Source organism: Acomys minous (assembly GCF_964271855.1).
Source record: "Acomys minous genome assembly, chromosome: 17".
Lineage (NCBI taxonomy): Eukaryota > Metazoa > Chordata > Mammalia > Rodentia > Muridae > Acomys > Acomys minous.
Genome location: NC_140500.1, coordinates 29366622 through 29378696, shown reverse-complemented (window position 1 = coordinate 29378696; position 12075 = coordinate 29366622). Strand labels below are relative to the sequence as shown.

General features: G+C 51.0%; 1 protein-coding gene across 1 annotated transcript; it reads left to right on the top strand.

The window, feature by feature from the left end:
• The first annotated feature begins 3708 nt into the window (after positions 1-3708).
• H1-8 (H1.8 linker histone) lies at positions 3709-9901 on the top strand. Its single transcript, XM_084765202.1, has 5 exons — positions 3709-3839; positions 7042-7301; positions 8011-8338; positions 9322-9383; positions 9554-9901. The coding sequence occupies exons 1-5, from the start codon at positions 3746-3748 to the stop codon at positions 9800-9802; spliced, it is 993 nt and encodes a 330-aa protein (XP_084621328.1). The 5' UTR covers positions 3709-3745; the 3' UTR covers positions 9803-9901.
• The last annotated feature ends 2174 nt before the right edge of the window (positions 9902-12075 follow it).

Below are 12075 nucleotides of genomic sequence, written 5' to 3'. Positions count from 1 at the left end.
GCACTTGATGGAGGTCCCAGGAAAGGAGGAAGAGAGTGCTAGGTCCCCTGGCTTCATCTTCTCCTCTCAAATTCCAGCTGGCCTCCGACGGCTCCCCACTGCTCCCCACTCATTTGTGATGGCTCCAAAGCATGCAGAACCTGAGTTGTGCATTTCAAGAATGGAAGCATGCTCCACTTTCCTCTGTTTTCCTTCTTCTTGCTGGCTGGCATGCACGTGGTCATAGTGACCGGAGCTGCAGCAGTCATGTTGAATCATGAAAAGGACCCTACGTATGAAGAACAGATAGAAAGAACCCGGCTCCCCCAGGGCCACCTCACCAGTTGGGTCTTCAGCGGCCAGGGTAACTTAAAGAACTTCTGAAGGAGCCAGGTGTGGTGGCGCACGCCTTTAATCCCAGCACTCGGGAGGCTGAGGCAGGCGATTGCTGTGAGTTTGAGGCCAGCCTGGTCTACAAAGTGAGTCTAGGACAGCCAAGGCTACACAGAAAGAAAAAAGAGCTTCTGAAGGGATGGCTTCAAAAGGGAATGGGAATTTGGGAATTCCTGCACCTATCTTTAATACAGAGGGCTTCCAGGCTGCAGCCTACCTAGGGTCTCTGAACTTCGGCCTCTTCATGTGTAGCTAAAATGATGAAGATGCTGATGTATACAATTGTATAATACAGATTATACAGTTTATAAAGGCATGGCAGTGGCTGCAGTTTTATTGCACCCAAAGTTAGGAAATAAGTGTCCCAATGTCCTGATGGCACAGGAGCTGGAGCCTAGACAGCAGAGACCCTCTGATCAGCTTAGAGCTCAGGACATTTATCTCTGAAACTGGAGCAAGTCCCAGGGCTGAAGGAGAAGGTTCCAGAAGGAAGGCAGCACCCCCACCCCCGGCCTCACAGAGATGTCAGGAGGAAGCTGCCAGAGGGCACTGCTTCTGCCAGCAATCTCCCTAACTTGCTATCATCCCCCTGTCAAGTGGCAAACCCTTTGGAGAATTTTTAGATCTCTGAGTTTTTCCCAAACTTCCTTCCCAACACACAACTAACTCGATCCTGGCACAGCCTGGGAGCAGGGTTTCAGCGGAGCTCGTGGGAATGTTTACACCACAGAGTCTGCATTTCTCAGTTCTTGGAAACGCCCCACAAATGGATCAAAATTGAGGCCCCCATTTGTGCCAGCTCCCGTTTGCCTCTTTGCCTCCTCATACGTAGCTCCTTCCCTCCCCGTTTAGCACTGGGCCAGTGGCATTTGCAGGTATGTTCCTGCTCACTCCTTGGAGCAACAGCACCACAGCAGCAAGTCTGGAGCCCCTACTGTGTGCCAGTGTTTGGCTGAGTGCCAGAGACAGCCCTGATCTGCTGCAGAGCTCAGGAGTCAGGGACCAGTAAGGCAGAGCTGTGATTCAGAGTGCTGAAGGCCTAAGAGCTGGTGACTCCCTGACCTTCTAGGGGTCGGGGGTGGCATTCCTGAGCAAACCTTACCTACCCGAGAGAGCAAGACATATTACAGAGAAGGTAGGTAGAAATAAAGGAGGCATTCTAGGCCTCGTGTAGTGGTAGCCGTGTGCCCTGAGACAAACACTCCCAGAATTTACGGTTTCAAACAACAAACCACACATCATTGATTCCAGGTGATGCTGCTGATTGGGATCCAGCTTGGACCATCTCTGCTGAGCTCCTTCAAGCATCCATGGTCAAGTGAAGGCTTGGCTGATGACTGATTGCCTGGCTGTTGGCTAGGTGACAAGTGACTGGACCATGGGTCTCAGCATCCAACAGACTAGCCAGGCTTGCTCCCGTGACAGTGGGAGCAGGATAGCACCATCCCCATGGTATCTCATAGCACAGGGCTAATGCAGAGCTATGGTTGAGCGCTACAAAGCCTCATTGCATGTGAGTGTAGATGTGGCCGGAGATGGAAACTCTTCACCATCAGTACATTAATTTGACACAAAAGACAAAGTGTGATGTCCTGGTAGTAGCTATAGCTCATTCAAAGGCCACACAGTGTGAGGGTTTTATTTTTGTTGTTGTTGTTTTCAAGACAGGTTCACTGGGTAGCCTTGGCTGTTCTAGACTCACTTTGTAGACCAGGCTGGCCTTGAACTCACAGCCATCCACCTGGCTCTGTCTCCTGAGTGCTGGGATTAAAGGCGTGCGCCACCACACCTGGCCGCAGTGTGAAGTTTTAAAAGTGTGCTACTGAAAGTCGAACCTGTAGTCTCAGAGATGCTAAGCCCTCCACTTGACCACTGAGCCACAACCCCAAGTTTAGTTGAATTGTGGGATTCAAGAGAGAGGAAGGCACTGTGAGCCTGATGGAAGATCTCAAACCTTCCCCCTAAAAAGAAGTAGGGGGCCATGGAAGGTTCTAGAAACGGAGAACTTTGAAGGCCACTGGCTTTCTCAAACCAGACCTGTGATAATGGTGAGTTCTCTTGGGGCGGGAGGGGGGAAATCCCAGAAAATAAAGAGATCACACACAAAGGGGAGAAGCGTGTAAGTCTAATTTAAAGCATCCTCCAACCTCCACCTTCCCTGAGGTAATTGCTGCTCCCACCGTGGCCTGAGTCCTGGTAGACCTGCTTCAGTGCTGGCCTCCTCATTCTCACAGCCGTGACCTAACCCATCGTGGACAGGCCACTGTTGATTTAGCCTGTTTCTACCTGACAAGCTTTTAGTTTGCCTTGAATTTCTGCTGATACTGGGGCAAAGTTCCTCTTTGTAAGTCCCCCTGTTTCTCCCTAGGGAGGGATGGGTGTGCCATGGAGCAAGTTCCATTTGCTCCATAAAACGTGGGATTGCCTCTAAGATGGCTGGCCCATCAGCTCTCCCAGATCCTGTGGAACTCCCGTACATCCTTGACAGACACTAGGGGAAATGCCTGTCTCATATTTCATATGAGAAATACTGACATTCAGCCAGGAGAGAGACGGCTTGTTTGTATCCTCTGCTTTGTTTCTGTTTGGTTTGACTCTTGAGTTACGGATTTCCTATGTATTCCAGGCTAGCCTCAAACTCCCTAGCCTCCTGCCTCAGTCTCCCCAATGCTAGAATGACAGGCATAAGACACCAGGTCTTTATAAGACCTTGTCATACACTCTGTAGGGCATTTTATAGTGATGGAGTGATTTGCTCAGGCTGGCAGGCCACCCCGCTGGTTCTTTCATCTTAGCCAGTGTTCAAGTAATGGGAAAGAATGACTTCTGCCTGTCCCAATGTGAGTGCCTTTGAATGCCAGGGACACTGAAAACAGTGGCCATCAGCCAAGGCCATAAGACCCAGTCACAATGTCCCCTGCATCTCAGACTGTAGTGCAATCTAAAACATCAAAATGACAAAAAAGGAAGAAAGATAATCTAAGAGCATTCCTGGTCCAGGAGAGGCCACTGCTTCCAAGCAATCCCCTGTGCTACCTTGTGGAAAACTGAGGCCAACAGTAGTCTGGATTAGGACTGCCCACTCGGTGGGAACTGGGGGGACCTGGAGAGCACTCTCACAACTCAGGTGTCCCCCATTGGCTGTCAGTGCCTCTGCCTCTTTGTTTTTGCTTGGCCTCAGGTCCCACAGGGCTGAGGCAGGTGCTTGGTTCAGGGTGAGCCTTCATCTCTAAGCCCAATTGGCAGCTTCTGGCTGCTCAGGTGGTGGGCCTGTTGGTCATTGGTTCACGGGCAGTAGGCGGTATTTAAGGCAAGAGGGTTGGCGGCTGACACCTGAGTGAGTACCAGGCCTGCTGCTGCCTGAGTCAGTGTCATGGCTCCAGGAAGTGTCATCAGTATTTCTTCCTCCTCCTCTAGGGACACATCACCTTCTGGGTCATGTGATCTCCCTGGGGCCAGCAAGCCAGGTAAGCAGGGGGAGTGGAATTCTGAGTTTAGGCCTGGACACCCGGTGACGACAGCCTGGAAGGTGCACACAGCTATAGAGGCCAATTCCCACCACACACATAGGGGGACCCAGTCTTGGAGGGGGATAAAGATGGACAACCCCATTTCCTGCTTGGGACTGACAGTAAAGAACCCAGCTGTGGGCTGCCAGTGGCCCTGCTAAAGGATTTCCTTAGGCTGGTGGCTTATAGTTTCACATGGCCTTTTCTTTTTCCTTTTACATGCACTGGTGTTTTGCCTAAATGCATGTCTGTGTCGGGGTGTCAGATCCGCTGGAACTGGTGTTACAGACATTTGTGAGCTGCCATGTGGGTGCTGGGAATTGAACCTGTGTCCTCTAGAAGAGCAGCCCGTGCTGTTAACCATTGTCACCTGTCCAGCCCATTGCTTTTTCTTTTCTATGTAAAAACTTCTTTTTCTTTTGAGTCTGGTTTTTGCAAATAATTTTGATAGCATCATTTCTGAGCTTAAAGCATACACCTGTGGCTGGCCGGTTCTCCCAGCTCTCTCCCTCAAATCCTCTTTTTTTTTTCCTTGCAGCTTTTCAAAAGTAACAGCCTGTTTCAAAATATTCCTGTACTGCAGGGCTCCTTCGTGTTCAGCATGCAGTGACCTTTTAGTATGTCATCATGTGTGTCCAGTGCCACAGTCTGTTTAAGAATTTAATCATTTCCTAAGAAGAAACGCTGCGCTCTAGCTATTAGCAGTCACTCCCCAGCCTCACTCCACCTGTGTCTGTGGGCCATGCTGCATGTGGCTTTGTGATTGGCTTTTCCACTTGCTTATGTTTAGAAGCACTCCTCACTGCAGCATCTTACAGTTCAGTCCTTATGGCCACGTAGTATTCCGTTGCGTGTTTATAGTATTTGTGGTCACAGGCATTTGGGCTGCCTCTATGTTTGGGCTGTTAGGAATAAACACTGTTAGTGGGCCAGGGCTGGGGTGCAGGGCTTTGTGCTCACTCCACATACGCTGTACCGCTGTGGCCGCACTCCATCACCCTCCTGCACCAGTATTTGATTACATTTCCACTTCTGAGGCGAATGCTCCTAGGAATGTGACTGGTTTTACTTTTCCTCTTTCCAAAAATAGGTTTCCTTTAAACATTAAAAGAAAATTAGCCAGGTGTGGTGGCCCACGCCTTTAATCCCAGCACTCAGGAGGCAGAGGCAGGTGGATCCCTGTGAGTTTGAGGCCAGCCTGGTCTACAAAGTGAATCCAGGACGGCAAGGCTACACAGAGAAACCCTGTTTTGGAAAAAAAAATTAAAAAAGAAAAGTATTGGTGTAAGCTGGGCATGGCGGCTCACACTCGAGAGGCAGAGAAAGATGAGTCTCTGAGCTCAAAGCCAACCTTGTCTACATAGTGAGTTCCAGGCCGGGGAGCGCCATCGTGAGACTCTGTCTCAGTCCTCCTCCCCAACTCTGTGTGTGCATGTGTGTGTGCATGAGTGCATGCATGGGCACACGTGTGTGTGTGTGTGTGTGTGTGTGTGTGTGTGTGTGTGTACATGTGTATAGGTCAGAGGACATCTTTGTGAAGTTGGTTTTCTCCTACTGTGGGTTCCAGGGATGAATCTCCAGATGAACTCCAAGATGACCAGGCTTGGCAGCAAAGCTCCTTTACCTGCTGAGCCAGCTGGCTCCCTCTATTTTTAGTTTTATTATTCCATATATGAGGCCATTTTCTTTTTCGTTATATTATTTATTTATTTATTGTGTATACAGTGCTCTGCCTGCATATACACCTGCAGGCCAGAAGAGGGCATCAGATCACATTATAGATGGTGTGAGCCACCATGTGTGGTTGCTGGGAATTGAATTCAGGACCTTTGGAAGAGCAGGCAGCGCTCTTAACCACTGAGCCACCTCTCTAGCCCCTTCTTTAAATAATTTATATTTATCTTATGTGCATTGGTGTTTAGCCTACATGTATGTCTGTGTGAGGGTGTCAGCTCTTGGGAGTGACAGACAGTTGGGAGCTGCTATGTGGGTGTTGAGAATTTAACCCCGGGTCCCCTGGAAGAGCAGTCTTGTACTCTTAACCCCTGAGCCATCTCTCCAGCCCAGCATGGCCATTTTCAAGCAAGTCTGTAATCTACTTTGAGTGTGAGCACAGCCCTCTAAATCCTACTCCCCAGACGATTTCACTTCTACTTTCATTCCATCTGTGGACACAAGGTTTTATATCTACAAAGTCTAGGACACACCGCTGACGCTAATATGTTGTTAGGAAAACTTCTGAGACTGGGAGCAAAGCAGGCTGGGAGCAGCTGAGTCCCTCCCCTGTGCCCATCAGGCTTAGCCGTTCTCAGCTGTGGCTGTTTTTGCTTTACCCATAGGGTTATCTCACACACGTGCCAGGCCCAGCATTTCAGCTGGAAATAGCCCAGGGTTGATTCCCAATGGATATGAACCTTTAAGAAAGCGATGTCAGGCCTAGGGTACAGCTCAGTACTAGAGCACTTGCTGAGCATGCGTGCACAAAGCCTTGGTTTGCATCACAAGCACTGCAAAAACAATCAAATCATAATCCGTTAAGCACACCCAAATTGGAACCATCTTTAGTGCTGCTCTTTCCTCCCAGCATTTATGAATATTTGATTGCTTTGTTTCTTTGTCCAGTTGGATTCTGGGGTTATATATATATATATATCTCCAATTTTGAGGTACCACCTCATTCTGTAACCCCAGGCTGGTCTGGAACTTTCCACCTCAGTATGCGGGGTCCTGGGGTAACAGGTGTGTCCCCTTCATGCCTGAATTTCCAGAGTGGTTGGTTTGAGTCCTTCTGAGTCTGACCAGAGCCCCTGCAAACATTTGGCAGATGTTGCTTTCCCAGTGTTTTGTCCTTGGTGTCTTCTCTGGTGACGTGTGTGTGTGTGTGTGTGTGTGTGTGTGTGTAGCAATGTGGGCCTCACTGAGCTCCCTGATTTTGTTTCTGAGTCCATGTTCAGCTGTAGACACCCATGGCAGCTCACACATCCAGGATCACCTCTCCTGAGAGAACTCGATGAGGCAGTGGGTCAGTGTAAGGCTTGCAGACTGGCAGCCATGGGGAGCTGGCTCTTAATGTGTGCTCTGCCCTGCTCTGCCCTGCCAAAGTCAGACCTTGATTGGGGCGGAGGGCAGTCTGGGTGATGCCCTATCATCTATCCCTTAGGTCCAAGTTCCAGCAGAATCCGAGTAGGCCAACGAAACCCGCCAATGCTACGCATGGTGCTGGAGGCTCTGCAGGCCAGGGAGAAGCGCCAGGGCACATCGGTCGTAGCCATCAAGGTCTATATCCAACAGAAGTACCCAACGGTGGACGCCACCCGCTTCAAGTACCTGTTGAAACAGGCCCTGGACACCGGCATGCGTCGAGGCCTCTTCATCAGGCCTGCCAACTCCAAGGCCAGGGGTGCTACCGGCAGCTTCAAAGTGAGCTACAGACAAGGAGGAGAGGCAGGCCTTGGTGCAAGGTTTACACATCAGACCCTTATCACACACTGCTTCTCACCCCAGCCCACACCTCCACAAACCTCCGCTGACCCATATTGTGTGGTCCGGGGAGCCTGTGCAGTATCAGGGTCTCTGTGTGGCTTCTTGCCTGTGTCTACCACATAGCCACTGACCCACAGCTTCGAGAGGGGTACTACAGGGAAGTCTCTGCTAACCACATGTGGTGCCTGTGGTTACCAGGATGCCCATCTCAGGAAGTCTCTACACTGGGGAGCTCTGCTGGGGCCTGGTTGGCGTAGGGGTGGCAGGTGGCTCAATAGAGCGTCGATTGCACAGGCCTGCGGGGAGCTGGGAATCCGGCCATTTCCATGCTCGGCCTGTATTCTTGGAGGCGTGACAAGGAGATGGGACTTCAAGGGGCAGAAGCAGAGTGAGGCTTGAAGCTAAGTGGGTGAGAGGCAAAGGACAGGCACAGACCCTTAAACGTGAGCAGTGGGAGCACGCTAGGGAGATGACAGACTAACTCCAGGTGAAATGTCATGAGAGCCACAGAGGGAGGTAGAGGTGTCCCCTCCCACTTCTCTCTTCTTAACCCGGTTGTTGGGAACATGGCCCCTTTGGAGTCCTATGTGGGGTACAGGGATACCCAGAACTTCTACCCTCACCCCACCTTACTCTCTGTCTTTAGCTAGTTCCAAAGCAGAAGAAAAAGAGAACCTGTACCCCAACAGCCCGCAGGGGTGCCACAGATGCCAAGGGGACTGGCCCCAAGAAACCCACGGAGCTGAAGAAAGACCATGTAGGCAAGGCCAAGATGGAGAAAGTGGTTCTGAAACCAGGACAGAAGAGGAAGGCTTGTCCCCGCTCATCAGCCGTCTTGGAGATGGCGCCTAAGAAAGCCAGCAGGACCAAACTGGGAGAGGCCAGCAGGGCCACTCTAAAACCAGGCAAAGCCACAGGAGCCCCTCCCATTGCCAACACGGGTCAGAAGGTCAACGGCCGTGGGAGCAAGCAAGGTAGGTTTGTGAAAGGATGGCAGGGACGGGCTTGTCATCAGCCCCTGGGGGTAAGACGCAAGGGCCTTCTTCCCTCTTTAAGAAGTGGGCTTTGAGTGTTAGGCCTGGATAAAGAGACAGAGCCCATGGCCGACCTGAAGCAGAGTCAGGGAAGGCTTCCTGGAGGAGGCATCCCAGAGGCTTCTGTGCAACAAGAAGGTGGTACTTAGCCGGGTGCGGTGATGCACGCCTGTAATTCCAGGAGGCAGAGGCAGGCAGATCTCTGTGAGTTTGAGGCTGGTCTGGTCTACAAAGTGAGTCCAGGACAGTCAAGGCTACACAGAAAAAACCTGTCTTGAAAAACAAGCAAGCAAACAAACAAATGAAGAAAAAAAAAGGGGGGGCTTTTGAAGAGGCGTAGGTGGCTGTGCCTGCCTGAGGTGGTGTTAGAAGTTCAAGAGAGTTTTCAACGGCATCTGGGAGTCTAGGCTAACCAGAGGACAGGGAGCAGCCATGGGAGGGTTCTGGCAGTGAGTGACAGTTTTAAGACAACCAAGGAAGCTGGTGCCCACCCATAACCCTAGCACTTGGGGATAAGAGGCAGGAGACCAGGAGTTCAAGGCCATATCTTTAGCTTCTTTATATCCAGTTTGAAATCAGCCTGGGTTGCATGAGACCCTGTCTCAACCAACTCTACCCTCCTTCAAAAACAAACAAACAAACAAATAAGTAAATAAATGAAGTGTCACCATGGCTGGCAGGCAGCAAAGCTGGTGTGGTGGATCTTCCTGCACCCTGAGGCAGTTCTGCTTCAGTGTTCCCATGGTGTGTAGGGAAAGCATCTTGTCCAATTTTCAAAATGGGGCCTGAGACTCAGGGGTAAAACAGCTGGCCCAGGTCACATGGCCTTTGGGTGTCCAGGTGACAACCTCAGAGCTAGGCTGGGAACTACAGGCTGAGAGCCTGTAGACCCTTTGCCCCTCACTACTCCCTCCATCTTCCAGAAGCAGAGGCCTGTGGGAAAACCAAAGATGTGTGTGAGAAATCAAAGCCCTCATCCAGCAAGGTAGGTAGGTGCCTGTTGCCCCCTGTGTCTCCAGTCCTGCCAGGCTCTGCATGTAGGTTCTGGAAAGAAGAGAGTTCAAGTCTTTGTTCTTGTGAGGTGAGCACTCTCCTGGACGAGCCCATCTCCCCACCAAAGCTTGTTGTTTTTGGTTTTTGTTTTTGTTTTTCCAGGTAAAGAATAGTGTTGCTTCCCTCACCAAAAGGAAGCCAGTAGCCACGGCCCTCACTGAGGCAGTTGCTGAGGGGGCTAAGACGGCACACAAGACCAAGGCGCCCACTCCTTCCCAGGACCTGGGACACAAAGCACAACCTGTACATAGAGCCAGGAAGACAAAGACCCCAGAGAACCCTAAAAAGCCTGGGCTATCCCCCAAGACCTTATCCAAGGCTCCCAGCAAGAAGGCTGAGGCTAGTAGCTAGGGGCCAGGGCTGAGGAGATGCAGCTGAGCTTTTATTCCCTAGTAAACTGTCACGATGTTTAACATAATTTATTTATCAATAAAGATTTCTTTGTTCACACACTGGTGTACTGGACACTGGACTGTGGAGCAGAGAGCAGTGTCGGCCGCGGTGCAGCTCGTGTCTTCAGCATGGCTTGCTTTTTTTTTTTTTTTTTTTTTTGTTATTTTGAGATGGGGTTTCTCTATGTAGCCCTGGTTTTGTAGACTAGGCTGGCCTTGAACTCACAGAGACCCACCTGCCTCCTGAGTGCTGGGATTAAAGGCGTGCACTACCACGCCCGATGACAGCTGATGTCTTTAGAAAGAGTCTCCTGTCTGCAGAAGGAGGGATGTAGGACTTGAGGGCCCAGCAACCATTGCAACCATGGTCCTGAGTGTGACCATGGGCTAGCCTCAGCCCAGAGAGGCAGGCAGACTAGAGCCTGGACGACCAACACTCCAGCAGAGCTGGCTGCAACTGCAGCTTAGTATGCACCGATAGGCATGTGTCATGGTGTGTGTGTGGAGGTCAGACAACAATTTGAGGGGGAGGCCCATCCACTTTGTGGGTCCCGGTGATAGAATTTGGGTTACTGAGCTTGGTGGCAAGCAACTTTGCCCAGTGAGCCATCTTGACAGCCCTTTAGATAGGGGAGAGCTACTAAGTGGGCCCCAAGTCTAGATGGAAGCACATTTAGCAAGAGAAGGGGAGGGCACAAAGACCCTGCATTGGTTACTTTCCATGTTGCTATGATAAAACACTTGAGAGAAGAGAGTTGAGCAAAGGAGGGTTTAACTTAAGCTCATGGCGTCAAGAGACATAGTCCGCTATGGCAGAACAGGCCCAGCCGCAGGAGTGTGAGGTGGTGGCCTACGTTGCAGTCGGGAAACAGAGAAGAACGTCTGCTGGCATTCGGCTTGGCTTGCTTTCTCCTTTCCAGTCAGTGTGGGACTCCAGCCCACAGGATAGTTTCACCAAAATTCCGGGTGGGTCTCCCCACTTAAAACGTCTCTGGAAGGAAATGCCCCCATTGACAAGACTGAAAGCGCCTCCCTAGGTGATTCCAAACCCAGTCAAGTTGGCAATTGACACCGACCATCACTAGGCAGGAGTGTTTGATGCACCCTATGTGGCCACAGCGCATAGGGTGAGGATGGTTCACTGAGACAAAGTCTGCACTGTTTAAAATCACCCGAGACACTTCCCATGGATAGGTGGAGTCTGAGCTCTGGCAGTGGCAATGTCAGGACCAACGCGAGGCTCCAGCTTCAGAGGATGCCGGATGGCTCAGTGGGTAAGGTATTGGCTGCGTAACGATGAGGACTAGAGTTCAAATCTCCACCACTCACGTAAAAAGCTGGGTGTCATGTCTATAACCCCAGTGCCAAGTGGTGAAGACAAAGTGTCCTGGGGGTTCTTTACCAAACAGTGCAGGCTGAAACCGTCAGCTCCAGATCGAAAGACTCAAGTGTCTCAAAACAAAAACAAAAAGCAAGCCAAAGAGGCAGCTCAGTGGTTAAAGCAATCGCTGTGTAACTATGAGAGCAGAGTTTGGACTCCCCAGAGCCCATGTAAGTGCCAGGTGGGTGTTGTGCCCTTCCCCATAATCTCAGCCTCAGCAGGTAGAGACCGGGTGCTGGCTTGTAGGGCCCCGGTCTTGTTTTGGGTCACACTGACACAGGCTCAAGTTAGAGTTACCAGGCAAGAAGGAATGCCCCTCAGTTCAGAAGATGCCCCCCCACCAGATTAGCCCATGGGGAGTTTTGTTGATTAATGATTGAGATGGGAGGGGCCCAGATCATGGCAGGCAGCACTACTCCTGGGCTGGTGGTCCTGGGGTGTAGAAGAAAGCAGACTGAGCGAGCCATGGGGAGGAAGGCAGTAGGCAGAGCCCTTCATGGCTTCTGCTTCAGCCCCAGCCCTGACTTCCTTCAGTGATGGGCTATAAGGCTGTAAGCTGAAATGCACTCTTTCTTCCCCAAGTTGCTTGCTTGTTTGTTTGCTTGTTTGTTTGTTTGGAGACAGGGTTTCTATGTGTAGCCTCAGTTGTCCTGGACTTGCTTTGTATACCAGGCTGACCTTGGACTCACAGACATCTGCCTGCTTCTGCCTCCTGAGTGCTGGAATTACAGGGGTGTGCCACCATGCCCGGCCCCCAAGTTACTTTTGGTCATAGTGTTTCATCATAGCAATAGGAGCCCTAACTTAGATGGATGGGGGCCTCAGAGTAGGCTGGCCAGCAAGAGTAGTCA